This window comes from Pongo pygmaeus, chromosome 19 (genome assembly GCF_028885625.2).
Source record: "Pongo pygmaeus isolate AG05252 chromosome 19, NHGRI_mPonPyg2-v2.0_pri, whole genome shotgun sequence".
Lineage (NCBI taxonomy): Eukaryota > Metazoa > Chordata > Mammalia > Primates > Hominidae > Pongo > Pongo pygmaeus.
Window position 1 is genome coordinate 44,593,075 of NC_072392.2, and position 23,904 is coordinate 44,616,978.

At 49.0% G+C, this 23,904-nt stretch overlaps 2 protein-coding genes across 5 annotated transcripts; both read right to left on the bottom strand.

Annotated features, from left to right (window-relative positions):
• Positions 1–34: 34 nt before the first annotated feature.
• PIGS (phosphatidylinositol glycan anchor biosynthesis class S) lies at positions 35–18,006 on the bottom strand. Its single transcript, XM_063656392.1, has 12 exons — positions 17,930–18,006; positions 17,516–17,655; positions 17,320–17,431; positions 10,384–10,473; positions 9,997–10,088; positions 7,984–8,191; positions 6,627–6,769; positions 5,138–5,252; positions 3,483–3,628; positions 2,822–2,922; positions 1,508–1,718; positions 35–1,152 (listed from the first exon to the last, which is right to left on the bottom strand). Exons 1-12 carry the CDS (start codon positions 17,961–17,963, stop codon positions 877–879), a joined length of 1,668 nt encoding a protein of 555 aa, XP_063512462.1. The 5' UTR covers positions 17,964–18,006; the 3' UTR covers positions 35–876.
• A 1,580-nt stretch (positions 18,007–19,586) lies between these two features.
• ALDOC (aldolase, fructose-bisphosphate C) lies at positions 19,587–23,430 on the bottom strand. Of its 4 annotated transcripts, XM_054458692.2 has the most exons (10): positions 23,273–23,395; positions 22,441–22,496; positions 21,888–22,011; positions 21,590–21,801; positions 21,419–21,473; positions 21,163–21,323; positions 20,961–21,044; positions 20,534–20,708; positions 20,202–20,401; positions 19,587–20,088 (listed from the first exon to the last, which is right to left on the bottom strand). In XM_054458692.2, exons 3-10 carry the CDS (start codon positions 21,997–21,999, stop codon positions 19,993–19,995), a joined length of 1,095 nt encoding a protein of 364 aa, XP_054314667.1. In that variant the 5' UTR covers positions 22,000–22,011; positions 22,441–22,496; positions 23,273–23,395; the 3' UTR covers positions 19,587–19,992. The 4 variants fall into 4 exon arrangements, with proteins under 4 accessions (XP_054314667.1, XP_054314666.1, XP_063512145.1 ...); XM_054458691.2 differs by lacking the exon at positions 22,441–22,496 and having other exon boundaries at positions 23,273–23,429; XM_063656075.1 differs by having other exon boundaries at positions 19,587–20,708; positions 23,273–23,390.
• Positions 23,431–23,904: the final 474 nt, after the last annotated feature.

Sequence of the window (23,904 nt, forward strand, 5' to 3'; positions counted from 1 at the left end):
TTAGGCGTGAATGCAGAAAGAGTAGAACTCAGACTTTGTATCATTCCAATTCATATTCAGCCAGTGTTTATTAAGAGCCTACTATACGCCAGACACTTTACATGCTGATCACATTTAATCCTCACAACCACCTTGTAAGGGAGACATCATCAGTGCCATTTGAACGAGTGAAAAACTGAGGCTCAGAGAGATTCAACAGCTATCCAAAGCTCTCCAGACAATAAGTGCAAAAACAAGGATTTGAATTCAGGACTGTTTGATTCCAAATCTGGAACTTTCTGGAACCTCTCACACACACACACACACACACACACACACACACACAGAGAGAGAGCACCATGTCCTGAGCTGCTGCCTCCTGGACTCCTGCCAGACTGTACCTGACAGACAAAGCCAACTAGGAGGGAGGGGAGTGAGGGAGAAGGTCCCAGAGGTGACCAATGCCTGGCCCCTTCATGACGGCAGGGGCTAGGGCTGTCCCACAGGGACTAGAGAGAAGTGTGGAAGGGAGGGACTTTCCCATAATGCTCCCTCCTCTCAGTGCACGAATGTGCTATGTTGAGAAGTGGGGCAAAAGAACAAACAGTCCTTGCCACAGAGGGAGACAGGCAGCAGCCTTATCAAACAAGATAAGGAGACCCGGATGATGTGCCTTTTGAGGCCCCTGGCGGTGGAGGAGGATTGAGCCAGGTGAATGGGAAAGGAAGAAAAGATGAACCCATCTTGGAGTGTTGTACTTTGGTTGCTGGAGAGCCAACAGTGGAGACTGGAGACAAATATTTAAGTCACTCCGGCAGGCCCCATGTACGTGCCTCTCAATCTAACACCGCCCACCTTGGCCAGAAAGGAAGGCTTCCTATGGAGGTGCTGCCCTGCTCAGTCTGTCTTCTGAGGCTTTTTCCAGGACTTGCGGGTCTCCAGGAAGATCTTGACCAGGGACAGGAGGATGGGCACAGCCATAGGCAGGAAGAGTGGGATGTAGATGGCAAACTTCTGGTCATCAGGGAAATAAAGGAGGTGGAGGAGTGACGGGTCAAAAAAGGCAAGCTCAGAGGATGTCACAGCTTCCTGGCTGGCGACAAAGGCAGATGCCAGATGCCCAGAGGCCAACTCTTCTGCTGATTTCTGGACAGCAGCTACAGCCCTGTACACCTAGGAAGGAGAAGGGACAAGAGGGTATACCAATAAGTCCTAGGCATTGGTGGAAAGGGTGCTGGGCCTTATTGTGCCTTCCATCTACCAAGGAAGATGCCTGGAGTTCATCCAGGATCTGTGGAAGTCTGTCTACAGGGATATGGTTTATTTTCCTAGGGTCAGCTTGAAACCTCGCACTCTCATCTGCACTCCTGCTTGGGGGCTGGTACTGCCGTCTAGAGGAAGGCTGGGACGCTAAAGATGGCAAGCCCACACATACCGTGGACCTCACAGGCTCTCTGGTCTCACCACACTCTGGCCCTCTCTGGCTACTCCAGTCCCAAGCTGCAGAATCCATCCCCTGCCTGCTTACCTCAGATGCCACGTCGTCCTTAATGACAATGTTGCTGATCTTGCCCAGAAGCTGCGCCAGGGAGGTGAGGGTGGTGGTGGCTGTGGCCAGGTTCTCCACTGACCGAGCCCAGAGCAGCCGGTCTAGCTCCCAGGTCATTAGTCCTTCACTCTTAGGCCCTGAAAGCAGGCATTTTGGAGGCACCTGGGGCTGAGCAATCCCAAAGAGCAACCTGCAGGAACATCAGAGTAAGGTGGCTGAGACCACAAGGCGGGAGATGATGGCTAAGATTTCTCAAATATCTGTCCTAAGCCAGTGATTTTCAATCTTACCCAGAACCATAGGGGTTAAAGGGAAGTACCTCAGGGTCTTGGGGGCATAAGGGGCAACACCAAGCAAGTTGGCCCCAAATGCTGCTTCAGCAGGTGTTTATGCTTTTACCTGTTTCTACATTAGATTTCCAAGATCTTGTTTTTTAAACAAAGCTTCCATGGCTAAAATACTTCTGATAACACCAACTCAGTTTAATCCTTTCACCTTCTCTATCCTGTCTTTGAACAAATGGGGCCAATGGGACTTAGCATTAAGGGATGATCCAGGACTGCCTTTGCCAAGGCACATGTGCTGTGCTTCTCTAAGCCTGCATCCGTGAGAGACACTGCTAGTCAATCAGAAGAATACTCTTTCCTAATGAGCCCAGATACAGCCTTAGAATCCTCAACACAGAGCCTCAGGCAGCCACTCTCAATCCATCAGGCAGCATAAGAATTAACAGCTATTTTCTTAAGCAGCCCTAATCACACTCCATGGACCTGACATTCATGAGTCTATTTTTCTTAAAACTGGTTTTGCTGGCTGGGCGCAGTGGCTCACACCTGTAATCCCAGCACTTTGGGAGGCCGAAGCGGGTGGATCACGAGGTCAGGAGTTCAAGACCAGCCTGGCCAAGATGGTGAAACCCCGTCTCTACTAAAAATACAAAAAATTAGCCAGGTGTGGTGGCGGGCGCCTGTAGTCCCAGCTACTCGGGAGGCTGAGGCAGAGAATTGCTTGAACCCGGGAGGCAGAAGTTGCAGTGAGCTGAAATGGCACCACTGCACTCCAGCCTGGGCAACAGAGCGAGACTCCTTCTCAAAAAACAAACAAAAAAAAATAACTTTGTCACCTACTAGTCCTTCTTAGAAGGATGATGGGATCCTTAGAAACTTTTCTTGGTTTCCCTGGGGCTCTAGGCACAGCCAAGATATCCCTGCCAGGTAAGACGTGATTCCACTTTACAACTCCCCTCTACAGCCAAGGAGACTATGTCCCCAAGTGGATCATCCAGGACCTCACCGCAACTGTGCCAGGAACACCTCCATCACTCGCACCATGTCCACCTCGACTCTCACTGGCAGCACTGAGGCATTATAGGTTTTGGAGTCAACATTATATACCTGAAAGGGGGAATGAGATTACCACAACATCATACCAGGCCCATGCACAGCTCTGCCCTAGGCACTCTGGAGAGAAAAGGAAGACATATTCTGTGCTCTTTAGAAGCTATAAACCTCATGGTATAGCTAATATTTTTTAAGTACCTACTACAGGGAGCATTAAATACATTATCCCTATTACCCCCTTGAAAGTCCTGCAGAACATATTTTTTTCTTATCCCATTTTAGAATTCTCCCCCATGAGAAACTTCCAGTCTAACAAGGGAGACAAGGCTCCCAATCTTGCAAGACTCCCACAAATAAGGCCAAGATCTAAGATAGACACAGAATGATCCTAGGTAAGGGCAAAGGGTCATAGTATAGAAAACACTGGCAGAAGCAAAAGTGGGGCCGGCAGAAGAGGGGCATGAGCACATAGCACCCTCACCTCCCTGGTGCCTGCCCCTCCCACAGGCTGGGCCATGGAGGTCACCAGAAGGAAAACAGAAGGAACACAGTTTCAGGGACACCTGCCTGTCCCAAAAGCATGGGCTCTGGGGTCTGCGTAGTGTGACTATTACCATAATGCCACCCCAGCGGGGACTGTGGAAGGCATTGGTGGCCACTGGAGCGCCATCCTTGTCCTGAATGTACAGCGGTGAATGTGCAAGCTCAGGCACGTAAAGTAGAAAGTTGAGCACAGGGTACAAGGAGGCAGCACTGGATCCTGTGGTGTAAAGACAAGGGAAAGCAGAATATCAAAACATGCTGGACCTGGACCTTAGTCCCAGGTCAGCCTCTAACTTGCTGGTCACTCACTCTGGGACTGATTCCCCAACTAACAATCATTAGGATATCCTCCTGTCCAGGGTATCTCTAGTAAAGGGCTTCAGAATGTTCTCCCGAGATGTGCCACACAGATGGAAACATAGTCCTTAGCTCCAAAACACCCCCGAATTCTCCCTCCTCAAAGGCCCCTTGACTGTCTACGACAGCTTTCTGGGCCACTCCCACAATGTACCCATATTACTACAGATAGTTTTATGCAAACCAGAAATCTGACCTTATGTTATTTCCCTGCTTAATATCCCTCAATGGCTAGCCACCCATATCAGGTTAAAGTTCAAACTCCTTAACATGGTCCTTTATGATCTGGCTCCTGCCTGCCTTACCAGCTTCATCTTTGGTCACTCACTCACATTTCAGCCACACTAAACTACTCTGAGCTTCCTGAATGCCTAAGCTCTCTCACTCTTCTGCATCTAAGCTCACAGTTCCCTTTGCCTGAAATGCCCTTCTTTTCTCTACTCAGCACTGTCATAAGGTAGTCCCTCAGTCAATGTTTGCTGAATGAATAAATGAACGGAGGAATTTTCTAAGGCCTCACATGCCACCCCCTCACAATCCTCGGGCCACACTAGCCTGCCTCTGGTATCTGAGATTCCACAATTAGATATACTCACTTTGGTTTGCCTGTGTTACAGTTCTTAGTCACACCTCCTCTTCCTAGTTTCCACCCGAAAAATGAAAAACTATAATACTAGCTTCAAGGTTATTCAGCCTCAATCAGCAGAAATGTCAATTCAAATTCTGCCCTCAAGTACTTTTGCTGTTGTCTTTCCTATGTTGTGTGACAGCCTCTCTCCTAGATGGCTTTTAGGGAGATAGACCCAGCCTAGCCATTCATTTGTAAAAAGTGCTGGGAATCATGTTTAATAAATGCTTTTGGGTATGATAGGTGTGAGGATGGAGATATCAACAGAGCATCATGAAAAAGGAACCTAGGGCTCAGGCATGGTGGCTCACGCCTATAATCCCAGCATTTTAGGGGGCTGGGGTGGGAAGATCACTTGAGGGGAGTTCAAGACCAGCATGGGCAACATAGTGAGATCCTGTCTCTAAAAAAGATTTTGAAAATTAGCCAAGTGTAGTGGCACATGCCTATAGTTCTAGCTACTCGAGAGGCTGAGGTGGGAGGACCACTTGAGTCCAGGAGTTGGAGACTGCAGTGAGCTATGACTGTGCCACTGCACTTTAGACTGGGCAACAGAGCAAGGCCTTGTCTCAAAAAAAGAAAAAAAGGAGCCTCAATCTCCACAGTCTCCTCAGACCAACCCAACCTGGGAACCACCACTGTATATAATCCACCTCCAACTCCCGTCCCCCACCCAGCTGAGCCGTCAGGGTCCCTCCCTAGCCTGGCATAAAAGAAAGACCCTCATCCTTAGGTGCTCACCCAGCCGGGACTCCACTGGGTTGATGACATGGGGGAGGTTGTGCATGTCCAAATAGTAGCTGGAGGAAGCTGAGTCAAAGCGGGGGTTCACCCCCAACACTGCATAGTAAAGAATCTGGAGAGCAAACAGGGAGTGGTTACTTTGTTTAGATTTATATTCTACTTTCTCCCAAAAAAGATTTGAGGTGCTTTAAAAAAGACACAATCAGGACAAGGCAACATATAAGAGACAAAATCAGGGCTGAGAGAAAATAATTGCAGAAGAAAATACCAAAGCCAAGGGTAAAGTGAATAAACTAAATACGTGCTTTAAAAATCACGTATTTTACCAGGTTTCCTAACAGTCTACACAAAGAGAGAAACAAAGAACAGCATAATTCAGTGTCTACAAGATCAAATCAAGCCAGTTATTCAGAAGCAATGACTCCCACTAGGAAGACCTGATAAAAATTTCTCCCACGTATTTTCCCTACAAGGAGACAGCGTGACACAGAAAGCTACATTCTTCACATCTTTTTTTTTTGAGATGGAGTCTCACTCTGTTGCCAGGCTGGAGTACAGTGGCACGATCTCGGCTCACTGCAAACTCCACCTCCCGGGTTCAAGCAATTCTCCTGCCTCAGCCTCCCAAGTGGCTGGGACTAAAGGTACGCGCCACCATGCCCAGCTAATTTTTATGTTTGTAGAGATGGGGTTTCACCATGTTGGCCAGGATGGTCTTGATCTCCTAACCTCGTGATCTGCCTGCCTCACCCTCCCAAAGTGCTGGGATTACAGGCGTGAGCCGCCGCACCCGGCCCTTCACATCTTTATTGTTACTACAATAACAAATTTCAGGAAGCATTTCTCTAAAAACTAAATTCCTTAAGAATGGCTCTGCTGGGCTCCATCACTCACACCTGTAATCCCAGCACTTTGTGAGACCAAGGCAGGTGGATCACGAGGTTAAAAGATCGAGACCATTCTGGCCAACGTGGTGAAACCCCGTCTCTACTAAAATACAAAAATCATCTGGGCATGGTGGCGTGCACCTGTAATCCCAGCCACTCAGGAGGCTGAGTCAGGAGAATCACTTGAACCTGGGAGGCGGAGGTTGCAGTGAGCTGGGATCGCACCACTGCACTCCAGCCTGGTAACAGAACAAGACTCTGTCTCAAAAAAAAAGATGGGTCATGGCATTAACATCTAAGCACAACTGGTGAGTACAGGTGTAGAGGGAGCTAAGGAAGGTGGTTTGTTAACAAGCACTGACAAACTCCCTCAATGGGAAGCCAAGGAAGTAAAGACACCAGAATCTGCCCTCAATGGACGGATGGACACAGACAAGGGCACACACACACCTCCAGTACCCGCCCTTATGACACTCACATACATATACACACAGGAAATTCCTAGCAAATCAGCAAGCTCTAAGAGATGGAGGAACAGACTGCACTTGTAAATATGTATAGACGTTGAAAAGGACTCCTCAACTTGCTCCCGGTCTCACCTGAGAGTCCACAGAGAAGTTGCCAGCGGCACTGAGGGCATTCAGGAAAGGTTGCACATAGCGCCGGACAGCCCCCTCAATGTCCCAGTGGACGTCATGGGACTTGGGGTCTGGGTTGAGTAAACTGAAGGTGATCTCATAGCCTACAGAAACAGGAGTCAGGGAAGTCAGAGGCTCTTGTGGATCAAAGAAGAAAGGCAGCCTGTACTCCCAGCTGAGCTGAACTTGTTTCTCCTCTGGAATGGGGCTGCTTTCCATCATGGAACCAAAAGGAGGACAAAACTGGGATGAGGAACACTGAGTAAGAAAAAGCTGCCGGGCGCTGTAGCTCACGTCTGTAATCCCAGCACTTTGGGAGACTGAGGCAGACGGATCACTTGAGGCCAGGAGTTCAAGACCAGCCTGGCCATCATGGAGAAACCCCATCTCTACTAAAAATACAAGTATCGGCCAGGTGTGGTGGCTCACACTGTAATCCCAGCACTTTGGGAGGCTGAGGCAGGCAGATCATTTGAGGTCGGGAGTTCAAGACCAGCCTGGTCAACATGGTGAAACCCTGTCTCTACTAAAAATACAAAAATTAGCTGGGCGTGGTGGTGGGCGCCTGTAATCCCAACTATTCAAGAGGCTGGGGAAGGGGAATCGCTTGAACCTGGGATGCGGAGGTTGCAGTGAGACAAGATCACGTCACTGCACTCCAGACTGGATGACAGGAGGCTCTGTCTCAAAAAAAATAAAATAAAAATAAAAATACAAGAATTAGCCAGACATGGTGGCATGCACCTGTAATCCTACTCAGGAAACTGAGGAGTGAGAATCGCTTGAACCTGGGAAGCAGAGGTTGTGGTGAGCCAAGATTGCGCCACTGCACTCCAGTCTGGGCAACAGAGCAAGACTCTGTCTCAAAAAATAAAATAAAAAAATAGGCCAGGTGCGGTGGCTCACGCCTGTAATCCCAGCACTTTGGGAAGCCGAGGCGGGCAGATCACGAGGTCGGGAGATCGAGACCATCCTGGCTAACACAGTGAAATCCCGTCTCTACTAAAAATACAAAAAAATTAGCCAAGAGTGGTGGCGGGCACCTGTAGTCCCAGCTACTTGGGAGGCTGAGGCAGGAGAATGGCGTGAACCCGGGAGGCGGAGCTTGCAGTGAGCCGAGATCGCGCCACTGCACTCAGCCCAGGCAACAGAGCAAGACTCCATCTCAAAATAAATAACTAAATAAAATAATAATAACATAAATAAGAAAAAAATTGAGACTAGAGAAGAAAGGAGAAAGAAGTTGGCATGCAGATTTCCCTCCTGCCCCATGTAATTCATTTTCTCTGCCTTCATGTGGCAGAGCCTGGTGCCCTACCCAAGCTGGACTTGAGAGGCCGCCTCTTCTCAGCGCTCCACTTGTCCTCTGGAAGGTGGTCAGCCAGGGCAGCAGCAAGCACATCCTCAGTCAAAGACATGGCCTGGGCCACCTGGACTATGCGGCGGCCAATGATGTTAAAGGCCTCCCAGTGCATTATCCCCCGCACCACTGCTGTCCTCTTGGGCCCAATGTAGCTCATCATGTCCTGTGGGGGTGAGCAAGGGACAGAATGCCCATGGCTCAGAAAAGAAAGCCGAAAAGCACCCTGGCTCCTATTGTTCCGAATCTGCCCCTTTGCCAATGACCAACAGGTTTGCACCTCTCTTGAGATTCATGAGCTATTAACTCAGCATTTCTGAGCTATGAGTATATATTGAGTGTTTTCATTTGTTTCCATTCCCTTCTTTTTCCCAGTAGACATGGGTCCAGGCAGCATCTGGCTCTTCAGGGGCTGGTAAAATGGTGAAATGGAAACTCAGAGATGGCATGCTGAGCAAGAAAAGCAGAATAAACAGACAACTGGAGAGTCTGATATAAAAATGGCACATGACAAAGAAACAAGTATTCACAATAGCATTATTTCTAGCAGTAAAACCTAGAAATAATCCAAATGTCCATTAGCAATAGAATGGGTAAATTATGTTTATGTTTATACAATGAAACATAGATTCAACAGTATAATTATGGATGATTCTCTCACCAGGCTCTGCCACATGAAGGGAATAAAATAAAAGTGGCAGAGGAACATGTGCTATATGCCACCATTTATATAAATTCAAAAATGTAAAATTAAATACACTATTTACAGAGATACAACATATGTGATCAAACTCTAAGGAAAAGCAAGAAAATTACAAACACAAAATCTGGTTGCCTTGGGCTGAAAGGGAATGGAGTATAACCATGGAAGTACGCACTGTGCTACTGCACTGCAGTTTGTGAGCTAGGGGTGGGGATGGGGATGTTCATTAACATTTTCTTTAGTGTTTTTATAAAAATTAAATATTTGATTATAAATTTTCTTTTTGAGACAGAGTCTCACTCTGTCGCCCAGGCTGGAGTGCAGTGGCACTATCTTGGCTTATTGCAACCTCCACCTCCTGGGTTCAAGTGATTCTCCTGCCTCAGCCTCTTGAATAGCTGGGACTACAGGCACCCACCACCACGCCCGGCTAATTTTTGTATTTTTAGTAGAAATGGGGTTTCACCACATTGACCAAGCTGGTCTCGAACTCCTGACCTCAAGTGATCCGCCTGCCTCGGCCTCCCAAAGTGCTGGGATTACAGGCATGCGCCACCGCACCGGGCTGATTCTTGTATTGTTAGTAGCGATGGGGAGTGCAGTGGCATGATATTAGCTCACTGCAACCCCCACCTCCCAGGCTCAAGCACTCCCCCTGCCTCAGCCTCCAAAAGTAACTGGGACTACCACATCCAGCTAATTTTTTTTATTTTTTTGTAGAGGTGGGGTTTTGCCGTGTTGCCCAGGCTGGTCTTGAACCCCTGAGTTCAAGCAAACTGCCCGCCTCTGCCTCCCAAAGTGCTGGGATTACAGTGTGAGCCACCAGACCCAGCCAGCATTCTTTATTAAAAATATGTGGAGGCCGGGTGCGGTGGCTCACGCCTGTTATCTCAGCACTCTGGGGAGCCAAGGCAGGTAGATCACAAGGTCAGGAGTTCAAGACCAGCCTGACCAACATGGTGAAACCCCATTTCTACTAAAAATACATTACATGGCACATGCCTGTAATCCCAGGTACTCAGGAGGTTGAGGCAGGAGAATCACTTGAACCCAGGAGGCGGAGGCTGCAGTGAGCTGAGATCCCACCACTGTACTCCAGCCCAGGCAACAGAGCAAGACTCCGTCTCAAAAAAAAAAAAAAATTTTTTTTTTGGAGAGTTTTCTGTAGCAAATGGAAGAAATGAGTAGCAATGATGCAAGAAGGAGGTGACCCAGGAGTCCACGAGCTGAAAGGATAAGGCAAAGTCGCAGCCTCTCTGTTACCTTACCTGGGGAAGAAGTGAGGAGTGTTCAGAGATCACGTACATAGTCAGGGAGCCCTCCGCTTGTTCCTGAGGCTCATCTAACATAGCTTCTGCCTCTGGGGGCAAGAACAGGCGGTACACCAAGAGCAAAACACCATTCTATCTACCCCCAGCCCCACAGAATGCCTAACCCACCCCTTCACTCACATTCAGCTGACACAGTGGTCAGGCTTGGGTAAGCCAATCAACCTCTCTGGCCCTCAGTGGACTGGGCTGAATCCCACAGTTCCTCATTCCCAGCATTCCAAGAGAGGTTTTGGAGGTAAGCCAAAGCATGGGAACTATGCACTTAGAGATCAGAAGGAAAAAGAGAGCTTCACATTAAAATGGTGTGCTCATCCCTTCCCATACCTTGCATACTGCCCGATGACAGGGCCTCCTCCTCATGGTCCAAAGCCCTCCGATAGGCCTTCTGGAAACGGCATTTGATTTTCATTTTGTCTGGGAGGGATAAGAAGTAGCACGATGAAAAGGGCAAGCATCAGGCCTCTGCCCACCTTCCCAGACCTAACACTGTCCAGCATCTGAGGACAGCAAGATGGCTGTTTACAGAAAAAGACCAAGCAGCTGCAGCCAACTCTGATGATTTCTGCATAGATGATATCAAACACACGACACCCATTTCGCCCATCTGCCCCAGCTCTTGCCTTCACCTCTGCACACACTGGTCCTTCAGCTTGAAATGTCTTCCCACTGGGAAATCTATTTCAATAATCATTACATTAATAGGCAAAAGAAGAAAAACCGTATGGTCATTCCAATCACTGCCCCAAAATAATTAAATTCAGTGAATGTTCCTGATAAAAATGGCTGGACACGGTGGCTCATGCTTGTAATCCCAGCACTTTGGGAGGCCGAGGCAGGCGGATCCCTTGATCTCATGAGTTGGAGATCAGCCTGGGCAACATGATGAAACCCCATCTCTACAAAAAATACAAAAATTAGCCAGGTATGTGCCAGACACGGTGGCTCACACCTGTAATCCCAGCACTTTGGGAGGCCAAGGCGGGTGGATCACCTGAGGTCAGGAGTTCGAGACCAGCCTGGCCAACATGATGAAACCCCGTCTCTACCAAAAATACAAAAAATTAGCTGGGTGTGGTGGCAGGCGCCTGTAATCCCAGCTACTTGGGAAGCTCAGGCAAGAGAATCACTTGAACTCAGAGGGCGGAGGCTGCAGTGAGCTGAGACCACACCATTGCACTCCAGCCTGGGCAACAAGAGCGAAACTCCATCTCAAAAAAAAAAAAAAAAAAAAAGCCAGGTATGGTGGTGCACACCTGTAGTCCCAACTACTTGGGAGGTTGAGGTGGAAAGATGACTTGAGCCTGGGAGGCAGAGGTTGCAGTGACCTGAGATTGCACCACTGCATTCCAGCCAGAGTAGTAGAACCAGACCTTGTCTCAAAAAAATAAAAAATAAAAAACCATACACTTAATGACAAAACATTAAACATAATTCTATAAAGTTAGTAATAAAACAAGGATGCCTGCTATCTCCTCTATTCTCATTGTTATTCAGTATTGTTCTTTCTAAAGTTCTTGACCAATGTAATATGTGAAGGGAAAGAAAACTTGTAAGTATTGGAAAGAAACAGATAAAATGGCCACTTTGAAGCAGCATAATTATTTCTCAAGAAAATCAGAGAACCAACTGAAAAACTATTAGAACTAGCAACAGTTCAATAAGATGACTAGATACAAGAATATGCAAGAATCAATACCCACATAAATACCAGCAATATCCAATTAGAAACATCTTTTAAAACCTCAATCACATTAACAATAACGTATAAAAATACCCAGGAATAAATGTATAAAACTATAAGAAGAAAACTTCAAAGACTTTACTGAAGGACATAAAATATCTGAATAAAATGGAAAAGCATACAAGGCCCCTAGATGAACATTATAAAGATATCATATTATAAAGACTATTATAAAGATGTCAACTCTCCCCAAATTAATATATACATGTAAGGCAATCCTGAAGGGATTTTTTTGCCTCTTGAAACTTGACAAGCTAAACCTAAAATTTATTAAAAAGTTCCTCTTTTCTTTATAAAAGAATTCCAGGTCATACATTTCTTCCAGGAAGAAGAAATGACAGAATTGTAAAAGTCACTAATTTGGCCAGGTGTGGTGGCTGATGCCTGTAATTCCAGCACTTTAGGGTCCGAGGTGGGAAGATTGCTTAAGCCTAGGAGTTTGAGACCAGCTCGGGGAACACAGTGAGACCCCGTCTCTACAAAAAATTTAAAAATTAGCTGGGGCCAGGTGCAGTGGCTCACGCTTGTAATCCCAGCACTTTAGGAAGCCAAGACAGGCGGACTGCTTGAGGCCAGGAGTTCAAGACCAGCCTGGCCACCATGGTGAAACCCCGTTTCTACTAAAATTACAAAAATTAGCCAGGCATGGTGTCTGTGTGCCTGTAGTCCTAGCTACTCAGGAGGCTGAGGCAGGAGAATAGCTTGAACCCGGAAGGCGGAGGATGCAGTGAGCTGAGATTGCGCCACTGCATTCCAGCCTGGGTGACAGAGTGAGACTCTGTCTCAAAAAAATTAATTAATTAATTAATTAATTTAATTAAATAAATAAAAAATTAGCTGGGCACAGTGGCACATTCTTGTAGTCTCAGCTACTTGGGAGCTTGAGGTAAGAGGACCACTTGAACCCAGGAGTTCAAGGTTACAGTGAGCTATGATTGGGCCACTGCACTTCAGCCTGAGTGTCAGACCCTATCTCAAAAAAAAAAAAAGGACCCCTTCTCTACTTTTTCTTTCTTTTCTTTTTTTTTTTTTTTTTTCTTTTGAGATGGAATCTGGCTCTGTTGCCCAGACTGGAGAACAGCAGTGGGATCCCGGCTCACTGCAACATCCGCCTCCCCGTTTCAAGCAATTCTCCTACCTCAGCCTTCCAAGTAGCTAGGATTACAGGCATGTGCCACCACACCCAGCTAATTTTTGTATTTTTAGTAGAGACAGGGTTTTCCCATGTTGAGCAGGCCGGTCTTGAACTCCTGACCTCAAGTGATTTACCCGCCTCAGCCTCCCAAAGTGCTGGGATTACAGACGTGAGCCACCACGCCCAGCCTACTTTTTTTTTTTTTTTTTTTTTTGAGACAGAGTCTCGTTCTGTCTCCCAGGCTGGAATGCAGTGGCATAATCTTGGCTCAATGAAACCTCTGCCTCCTAGGTTCAAGCAATTCTCCTGTCTTGGACTCCAGAGTAGCTGGGACTACAGGCACACATCACCACACCTGGTGAATTTGTGTATGTTTAGTGGAGAAGGGGTTTCACTACATTGCCCAGGCTGGTCTGAAACTCCTGACCTCAAATGATCCACTGCCTTGGCCTCCCAAAGTTCTGGGATTACAGGCGTGAGCCACTGTGCCTGGCCACACACCAGTAGTCCTACCTACTTGGGAGGCTGAGGTGGGAGGTCTGATTGAGCCTAGGATTTCAAGGCTGCAGTAAGCTATGATTGAGCCACTGCATTGCAGTCTGGGTGACAGAATGAGACCCTGTCTCTAAAAAAAATAAAAATTAAAAAAAGCACTATCTTGTGACTGCTACTGAAATGGATTCTATGATCAAATAGATGCTAAAAATATCATGTAAAAAGTTGATGAGAAACTCTAAAATATAGAGATCAGGCTGACAATACCTGAACTTACTACATAATCTTTGCATCACCCAAAATGGAACAACTAGCCATTAAGTGCTTCAGCATACAACACAATAGGAAGTATACTACACCACCTACAATGTATTCTCATCCAAAAAATTGAACCTGGCTTTAATCAAACCACTAGATCTAACTCCCAGTTTATAAGAAATATGGATGCTAGAGGAATGAGTTAAATTAAACTGTGAGGAAGCTACTTGCCAAATCCCAAATGTGAGATGTTCTATAAAACAAATGACCTGGTTTCTCCAACAAATCAATGGTGTAAAAGAAATGTATGGGGGTAGGGTGGGGGAAGCTGACATAAAATAAAAGTGACAAAAAGACAAATGCAACTTATTGATCCTGATGGAATAAACTATCTGTGAAAGGATACCTTAGAGATAACTGGAGAGATCTAAATACAGACTGAGAATTAGGTGATATTAAGGAATCACTGCTAACTTAGGTGTGATAATGGTAGTCATGTTTAAAAAAGAAACAAAAAACCTTCAATGGCTTCCCTTCTTATCTAGAATAAAAGCCTAGAATGCAAATTCTCACAATGACCTACCAGGCCCTAAGTGATTCAGCCCCCTTCTACTGTTCTGGTTTCATTTCATTTCCTCTTTCTCTCTTCCTCATTCACCCCAGTGAAGCCACAAGGAGATTCTCACTGCTCCTGAAAGGTACAACACTTGCTCTTAACTCAGGACCTTAGACATGCTTTTCCCTCTGCCAAGATGCTCTTCCCCCAGATATCTGCACAGTCTATTCCCTTGCCTTTTAGGTATTTACTTGAATGTCCTCTTTTCAATGAGACCTCCCTTGTCCACCCTATCTAAAACTGCAATCCCCTCCCATTCCTCAAGAAAATTCCCTCTCCTCCTGTCCTGCTCTATTTTTCTTCTATCACCATCTAACATACATTTGACTTGTCTTTTTTTCTTTTTTTTTTTTTTTTTTTTTTGAGATGGAGTCTCTGTCACCCAGGCTAGAGTGCAGTGGTGGGATCTTGGCTCACTGCAACTTCCACCTCACAGGTTCAAGCGATTCTCCTGCCTCAGCCTCCCAAGTAGCTGGGATTATAGGCGCCTGCCACCACGCCCGGCTAATTTTTGTATTTTTAGTAGAGATGGGGTTTCACCATGTTAGCCGGGCTGGTCTCAAACTCCTGATCTCAAGTGATCTGCCTGCCTCAGCCTCCCAAAGTGCTGGGATTACAGGTGTGAGCTACCACGTCCAGCTTTGTCTTTTTTATTGTCTTCTTTCTGTCTGTTTTGTTCACTGCTATATCTCTAGTAACTAGAACTGTGTCTGACATAGGTACACAATAAATACTTGTTGAATAAATGAACAACCCTATTTCTGTCTAACAGATGAGGAAACCAAGGTTTAGAGAAGTTAACAACCTTACTCAAATTTACACAAATAAGTGGAAGAACAAGGCTTGAATTCCAGCTCTCTGATCACCCAGCTCTCTTGGTCACCCTTTATACGTGTTGCCTATACTATACGCTTACAGTATACCCATATTACTGAACACTGTGTCATCAAATATGAAGAAATCCATGATAAACTGAAAACAATCAAATTTCAAACTAACTTGTGAGGGATAGTCCAATTTTTGTTTAGAAAACAAGAAGTTTGGCTGGGCGTGGTGGCTCACGCCTGTAATCCCAGCACTTTGGGAGGTCGAGGTGGGTGGATCACCGGAGGTCAGGAGTTTGAGACCAGCCTAGCCAACATGGTGAAACCCCGTATCTACTAAAAATGCAAAAAATTAGCTGGGTGTGATGGCAGGTGCCTGTAATCCCAGCTACTTCAGAGGCTGAGGCAGGAGAATCGTTTGAACCCAGGAGGCAGAGGTTGCAGTGAGCCGAAATCGTGCCATTGCGCTCCAGCCTGGGCAACAAGAGCAAAACTCCATCTCAAAAAAAAAAAAAAAAGAAAGAAAACAAGAAGTTTGTGTGTGTACAGAGGCTGAACCATACGAAATATCATTTTTTTAAAAAAATGTTTTAACCAGCCGGGTGCAGTGGCTCACACTTGTAATCCCAGCACTTTGGGAGGCTGATCACTTGAGCCCAGAAGCTCGAGACCAGCCTGGGCAACATGGCGAAACCCTATCTCTACTAAAAATACCAAAACAAATCAGCTGGGTGTGATTGTGTGTGGCTGTAGTCCCAGCTACCGAGGCAGGTGGGCTGAGGTGGGAGGATCGCTTGAGCCCAATAGGTCAAGGCTGCAGTGGGCCCTGATTGTGCCACCATACTCCAGCCTGGGCAACAAACTAAAAAAGTAAATGGCACAGAGGTGCCTCATGCTCTAGACTCAGCCCAAATCTCCAGTCATTCCCAGTCTTTCACTACACATTCCAGCAAGGCAAAACTGCTCACAGGTCCCCCAATATGCTGATTCACCCCGCCATACTTTCACACGGGAGTATAGTTTGTTGGTTAAAAGCTTGAACACTGCAATCAGTCAGGCCTGGATTTAAATCCCAGTTCCATCTCTTACTAGCTGTGTGATCTTGGACAAGTTAAATTCTCTAAGCCTCAGTTTCTCCATTTATAAAATGGGGATCATATCATTAGAAAGGATTAAATGAAGAAACACATATAAAATGCTTCACCTAGTTTCTGGCACACAGCGAGCAACAACTATCAGCTATCCTTACACTGTCTCATGCTATTCACTTTGCCTGAAATTCTCTCCCTCCCTTTCCCATTTAACCTGAATTCCTACACATCCTTTAAAAATCTGACTTAAGAATTACATCTCTCAAAACTTTCTCTGCCTTTCTTTCCTCCCAGATGGTTAATACTCTTTACTAAGTGCAATCTCTGTTTCTTGTATACTTCTACTGTAATTTATTTTATCCTTCTCCCCTGCCTATGAACATCTTGAAACCATTATCAATTTCTTATTCATTCCTAAATTCCTGGTACCTAAAAAAAGTACCTCAGTAAAGTGTTTAACGTTAAACTGAATAGGGGCTGGGCGCGGTGGCTCACGCCTGTAATCCCAACACTTTGGGAGGCTGAGGCGTGCGGATCACCTTAAGTCAGGAGTTCGAGAGCAGCATTGCCAACATGGCGTAACCCCGTCTCTACTAAAAATACAAAAATTAGCTGGGCGTGGTGTCGCGCGCCTGTAATCCCAGCTACTCGGGTGGCTGAGGCAGAAGAATCGCTCGAACCCAGGAAGCGGAGATTGCAGTGAGCCAAGATGGCGCCACTGCACTCCAGCCTGGGCGACAGAGCGAGGCTCCGTCTCAAAAAATAATAAATAAATAAATAAACAAATTAAATAGGGCCTATATGCAAATCCAATTTAATTTCAAACTCTGTGTTCTTTCCACTATATCCCACCTCTTCCCCTATACCCTGATGGGCATCAACTGCTTCCGATTAGGTAGCCTGTCTTATGAGTAAAATTGCTATTTAGTGACTGTGAATTTGAAAGTAGTTTTTTTCTGACCAAACACACTGTTCATTCAGAGAGGTCTTTCAACAGTAAGTTTTTAACTGCGTTTATGGTACACCCCCGCTCCTCCCGTCCAACTCAGCTCTGAACTGAGCTCAGACGCGAAAAGCAGCCCTGATCCCCAGGAACTCACATTTCAGAGGAATCTCTCTTTCATGCACAACGGTGAAGGGCAGCTTCTCCTGGTCGTCCAGGGGCACTGACTCCCGCGTAAACACGACAGTGACAGGCACCATGAGGCGGAGCTACAGGAAGGAGCATCAGGGCCGTCACTGAGTCTCCACCTTGACGGGGGGCTGTCCCCCGACCCTCCCGCACGGCAGTCTCACCTGCAGGGCATTCAGCCCACTGATCTGGGAATAAGGCAACGAGGCCCGGTAGGTCTCCGTGGTCTTCCACCAGAGCGGTAGCCCCAGCACGATGGCCACCGCAGCGAAGAAGAGGGCGGCGCGCTTGCCCCGGGCCACCTCTGAGGGCATGGGGAACCGAATGAGGCGCTGGAAACGGGCTAGGGTACCGGCCCCATCCCCGACGCGGAGAAGCCCCAACCACCGGCCTCCAGGGGCCCGCGTTCATTGGGATCTCCGTGCGAAGGGACCCGGCCCAAGCCTGAAGGGAATCTTGTCTGAAGAGACCCCCCGAGCCCCCTGTCCCCAGGACCTCTCGCATACCACAATCCCCACCCCTGCTATTCCTCCCTTGCCATCAGCTAGCTGCAGGCCCCCACCCGAAGCCCACCGCACCTAGGTCTGTAGCCGCAGCCCCGGCGGCCGCCATGCTAGCTTCCGGCTGCTCCGGCCACCGTGGGGGCGGAGCTTCGTGAGCCTCACCCAATCGGAATCTCCGCAACGAGGGGGCAGGACCGCGGCGGTGATTGGGGCCAATCGCGAGCGCTACTCCAGACCCGCAGGCGGGAGCAAGCGGGCGAGGGGTGGGAGGGCTCCGCTGGGAGCTTCGCTGGGGGTCTGAAAGGAAGTCACCCGGGCGCGGAGGGACGGCCAAGGGGCCGTGCGAGTTTCGGCGCTGCTGGAACGAAGTCCCCCGCTTCCCTGTAGAGCACACTTCTAGCCCCGCAATCAAGAGCGCAACCTCTGCAGTCCTTAAATACTAGCTGGGCAACTACAGGCAGCTCCGAGGCTCATCTGAAAATGGAGATATTTACATAAATGAGGCCGTTCTTGTAAGGAGCCTGGCACACGGAAAGCCCTCAACGTCAACTGTCATGGTCTTATTATCCTTATCGTAGAGCTCCTCTTGGGGTGCCCTCTCCTCAAAGCCTCAAACACGGAGATAGCAAGCTAGTATGTTTTAGCACAATTGGCTCTCTCGCTATTTTAAAATAGGTTTTAATTCATTTCCAACTTGGAAATCTCAGGATACTTCACTTAAAAATCTTGAAAAGTCATGAGCCCAGACTCTAGATGCTGATCACTGCGGTTCAAATCCTGGCTTCATCACTTATTAGGTGAGTGATCGTGAGAAGATCGTTCTGTGCCTCTCTCTGCCTGTTTTCTCTATTAAAATAGGGATGATAGTAATAGTACCTACTTTATAGGGTTGTATGAAATGTGTCAGTACATATAAAGTGATTATAACAGGGTTGGTGCTATGTGCAAGCTATTTTTGTTATTATAAGGTCAGGCCACACAGGGTGGAGCATTTGTAGCCTCCCCAGTTGACACAGAACACACGCAGCTTGTTATCTCTTCTTTTTATCTGCTTAGACCCAGGTTCTCAGCCTACCTCACAACCCAGCCCAGTGGTCAAAGTTCAGCATCAGGCCTCACCAGAGCTGTCCTTACCCAGACCCTCAGATTGGCTCCCTTTGTGCCCACTTCTACCCCAAATGAGAATGGGCCATAGCCCTTGGCAACCTCCTAGATGCCCTGCTCAGCCTTGGCAGCCCGCAGAGCCTTGGTTTTCCTCTTTGGGCAGGAATCCAGGTGCTCGCTCGCCCTTACTGGTGTGGCTCCCCCTAGTGGAAGGTGCCAGGTCCCAGCTGGGCTTAACACTGCGAGATGGGAGAGACTCCCACCCACTCTTATCCCAGCCTGTCCTGCTGCTTCCCTGCTTTGAGCCTTGCACAAATCTGCCTTCAGGAGTTGCCAGTCTGGCCTCACTCCATCCTTCTGTAGCTGCAGCCCAGTGCCACTGATGTGGCAGTCCCTAGAAGACTTGCAGTCTTCCTCATTGCCCCACTCCAGACTTGGACATCAAGAGAGCAAAAGCCTGAGCTGGGGATGGTGACTGCATGTGCCCTTCCTCCATAACTTGAAGCCCAGTAAGACTCAAATCCCACCCTCTCCACCTCCAGAGTCAGAGGGCCCAGAGATAGAATTAGCAGAGATCAGAAACTGGGAGGTGGGAATTTGATGTGTAAAACAGACAGGCAAAGTAGAATGTTTTGCTACCATTTATTTGCTGTATGGTATGTACTCAAGGCATGAGTCAGGGCTTCTGTACTGCCCTCTGATCCCAGGAGACAGGGCAGGCAAGAAGGAGAGCCCAGGGAGAAGCTACCTCATCATAGGAAAATTGTGGGAGCTGGCAGAGGTAGGGGGAGACCCAGCCATCCTGTTCTGACTTCTAGCAATTTCTTCTGCCCTCAGTCATGAGGGGCTCCCTATCCTCTCATCCTATGGTGCCAGGTGCAGCAATGAGAGAGGGGAAGGGAGGAGAGAAAGGAAGAAAAGTTGGTGCCAGGTGAAGGCATCTCTGCTCTGCATAGCTATTTGGCCCTGGCCATGACTACAAGCAAAAGTGGGTGCAGATGGCTGGGCCAAGGGCTGTGGTATGGAGTGGATACTCAGTAGGCATGGTTGGCAATGTAGAGGGACTGTGCTGCTGCTCCACCATCTTCTCCACTGCCTTCATACTTGCCCTGGGCTGCAAGCCCATTCACCTGCAAAAGGGAGCGTGGAGTAAGCAGGCTGAGCCAGCCCACAGGTGCCAAGCCCTGCCCAGGCTATAGCCTCTGGGTGCTGCCCCCACCCACCACCACCTGTAGCTCCCAACCTCAGCCCGCTTGATGAACTCCTCAGTGGCAGCCCCAGCATTGTCCCGTTGCCCTCGCCAGGCATTGAGTGCAGAGGCTTGCAGGGCACGCCCATAGGAGAAGGTAAGCGCCCAGGGCCGGGGAAGGGGGCAGCGGTTGATGGCATTGAGGTTGAATGATGCCTCTTCTTCGCTCTGACCCCCAGACAGGAAGGTCACTCCTAGTGTGGAGGAGAGAAGACAAACTGACTGGTCACTCCCAATTTTTCCAGGATAGGGAACCCCTGAAGGCCACAAGAAGGACCTGAAGATGGGCCTTAGGGACAGGAGCAGGTTAGGGAGCTGGGTAGTACCTGGGACAGCTGGGGGCACAGTGCGACGCAGGGCAGTGACAGTTGCCATGGCAATCTCCTCTGGGGTATACTTGATGGGACAGGCATGGCCCGGGGTCACCATGTTGGGCTTGAGCAGGGTCCCCTCCAGGTACACATGATGGTCACTCAGGGCCTTGTACACAGCAGCCAAGACCTGGGTGGGGATTAGAGGAGGTTTACTAAGGGTCTGGGCCCCCACTGGTTACTGCTCGATGCTCCCTATCTATGGGTAGATGGGCACAGACTGTGAGGGCTCAGTACAGGCTCAGATCACAGGCCTGTGCCGGGATGAAGTGAAAAAGTGCTAGGGGAAAGTGTGCCTGGATCTAAGCTGGGGGCTCTGGGGAACAGGCACTCCTGCCGAGCTGTCCCTGCAGTATGTTTGTGTGCCCAGGTGTGGACTCACCTTCTCTGTAACATACTGACAACGTTTGAGGTCGTGGTCTCCATCAGGCAATATTTCAGGTTCCACAATAGGCACAATGCCATTCTGCAGGCAAGAGCAGAGATGCTTGGGAGGGGCAGTAGGGGAGATGAAGAAAGCCTTGTAACTCTCTCCCCACCAGGCATACAGGGCACCTAGCTCACCACCCTCCCAACACACACACCTGCTGGCAGATACTGGCATAACGGGCCAGCACGTTGGCATTCTCCAGAATGGCAAGTGCAGAGGGCGTGCGCTCACTGATTTTCAGCACACAGCGCCACTTGGCAAAGTCAGCACCATCCTTCTTGTACTGGGCACAGCGTTCTGAGAGCCCATCCAGCCCTGTAAGCACAGTGCCAACCTCATTACTCTGCCCCTCTTTTACCAGCATCAACTATCTAACACCTCTTTGGTCCTCAAGCCCACCCATCCTATACCTTGAGTGGTGGTTTCTCCATCAGTCCCAGCTAGAGGCACTACACCCTTGTCAACCTGTAGAGGAAGCACAAGCAGAGAGTTGAATCCAGGCAGGATTCTCCTTGCTACCCCTCCTACACAAGCTTATTTTCACACCCAGCTTCCATTCAGAGCAGGGCCAGGGGCTGCACCTTGATACCCACGACGATGCCCTTATCCTGGATCGTTCGGAGAAAGGGAACACCATTATCATCTTTCTGGTAGAGGGTCTCATGGAAGAAAATGACGCCTCCAATGCACTTTTTCACACGGTCATCAGCACTGAACAGGACCTGGCGGTACAGCCGACGGTTCTCCTCTGTGTTCTCCACCCCAATTTGGCTCAGCCGCTTGGCCATGCTGCCTAGGGGCAAACAAAGAGAGGCAGTGAGAACATCCCCAGGGTCCCCTAGCCACCTGTACCCTACCTGGCTACAGATGTCCACTTACCTACAGACTCATCCGCAGCCAGAATGCCTTTGCCCGGGGCTACAATCCGCAAGGCAATGTCAGACAACTCCTTCTTCTGCTCAGCAGAAAGGGCTGGGTACGACTGAGGCATGATGACAGCTCCCTGGAGTGGAGACAAGATAAAAAAAGCCAGACCTCACCTACTACCTCCTCTGCTGCCTGTCCTGGCCAGATGGGCCAAATGGCCTCCCCCATCAAGCAAGGAGCTGGGAACAGGGCAGCAGTCCTTGGCATGAGTCCTGGGCATCAAGTAGCACCAGTCCTTCTGACAGTTAGCAAGCTTAGGGCTCCAGTTCCCACATCTCCTTTTGTCCCTGGTAGGCATCCTTCCCAGCCCTGGGGAAAGATGCAGGGTGGGGGTGGGGAGGGGAGCAGCCCTGAAGCCACAGGTCTTCTGATGAATCTGCTGCCCAATCGATGATGCCAACCCTTCTTTCACTGAACTTGGCCCCTTGTTGAGGTAGGCAGAAGCCCTGGCCTTTCCAGCTTCCCTTTTCTCATCCTCCACAGGACCCCTAGGGAGTGTACTTACTTCCAAGGCTTCAGAATGAGGCAAAAGTACTTATTGCCACCCTCTTCTCTCAGCTTCTAGAGGAAAAGGTTGGAAGAACAGGTAGGGAGTAGGAGTGGCACAAATACCAGCCACAGGCTCTTGCAGCTTCTCCTTTTCTGTACTCCAAACCTGCCTGCCTATGCCTATTGCCTACTCCCACCCAGTACTGGAGGTTGGCCCCGGTGGGGCTGCAGTGTTGTAGGAAAGAGGGCCCAGCGGGTCAGCTGTGTTAGTGTGTGGAGACTGCGGTTAGTGACCCTCCGGGTCATCTCTGTGCCCAGGGAGCACTTCACCTGTGTAGCAGGAGGGATAGCAATAGGAAGCACTTCAATTCCCCACAACTCAGACACCCAGACGGGAGGGCAGAGGACCAAAGCTGAAAGGAGTAGAGAGCCTGAGAGAGAGATGAGACTGAGGGGAGGTAGTGGTGACACAGGCTAACTAGTCAGCGGGAGAGACCTAGACCAGGGGGGCAGAGAAGGTGGGAGAACTGGAGAGAGGATCTAGCTAGGAGGAGAGGGAGCAGGCTGAGAAGGAAATGCTCTGGGTAGGAGAGGCAGACTCCAAGAAAAAATCCAAAAGTAGAGGAGGATTTGGGATTGGAAAAGCTGAGGTCCAGGTGGGAGAGCTGAGGAGGGATAGAACAGAAGAAGTTGAGCCATGGGGTTTCAAGTATGCGGAAAGGAGCAAAGATGTTAGGAAAGGGTCGAAAGGGCACATCCCGGAGTCCCAGGTAGCAGGTCGAGGATGGCAGGGGAAGAGCCAAGGAGAAGCGGAGATGTTGAGCGGCTCCCGCCTTGCCTGGCCTTACCTGTGCTCAGCCAGTTAGCAGCCGCAGCCACAAGCACAGCTCGGGTTCTGATCTGCAAACAGATGCGGCTGCAGCCCTGGCTCCCTCTGGTAAATGAGGCTGCGGATGTCGCAGAGCTACGTGACTCCTCCGAGGGGTGTGGCCTGCATGCCCCGCCCTAACCACGCCCCCTCCTTAGGACTGGTGTCCGGGGCAAGGCCACGCCCTCAGAGGCGGGGAGGCGAGGTGGAGTGAGCGCCCCGCCAGGCATCAGTGGCTGTTAGGAACTGCCCTCCCACCTCGGGGAGCCTGGCCTTGACCTTGCGTTCATTTCTGCCACAATCCCTTTACCACGTGCCGGGCACTTGCTGGATGCTGGGGATTAAGCTTGGTCTGGTGAAGAGGAGGCACCAGAACAGTAATAACAGGTTGAGTAGGTGGGGCAGAAGCATCTTCAAGGTGCCCAAGTTCAGGGCAGGAAGTAATGAACTGAGCTTCTCTGTCCTCACCCCCATATTTGTCAGGGTATACCCCCGAGGGGGCTGGGGAAAGTAAGAGAATGAAGCCTTTCTGTTTCGTCCAGGCGGTGAGCCAGGGAACAAGCAGTCCAGTGCCCAGAGTTTTGGTGAAAGCAGGGGAAGGGAGGAAGGGCA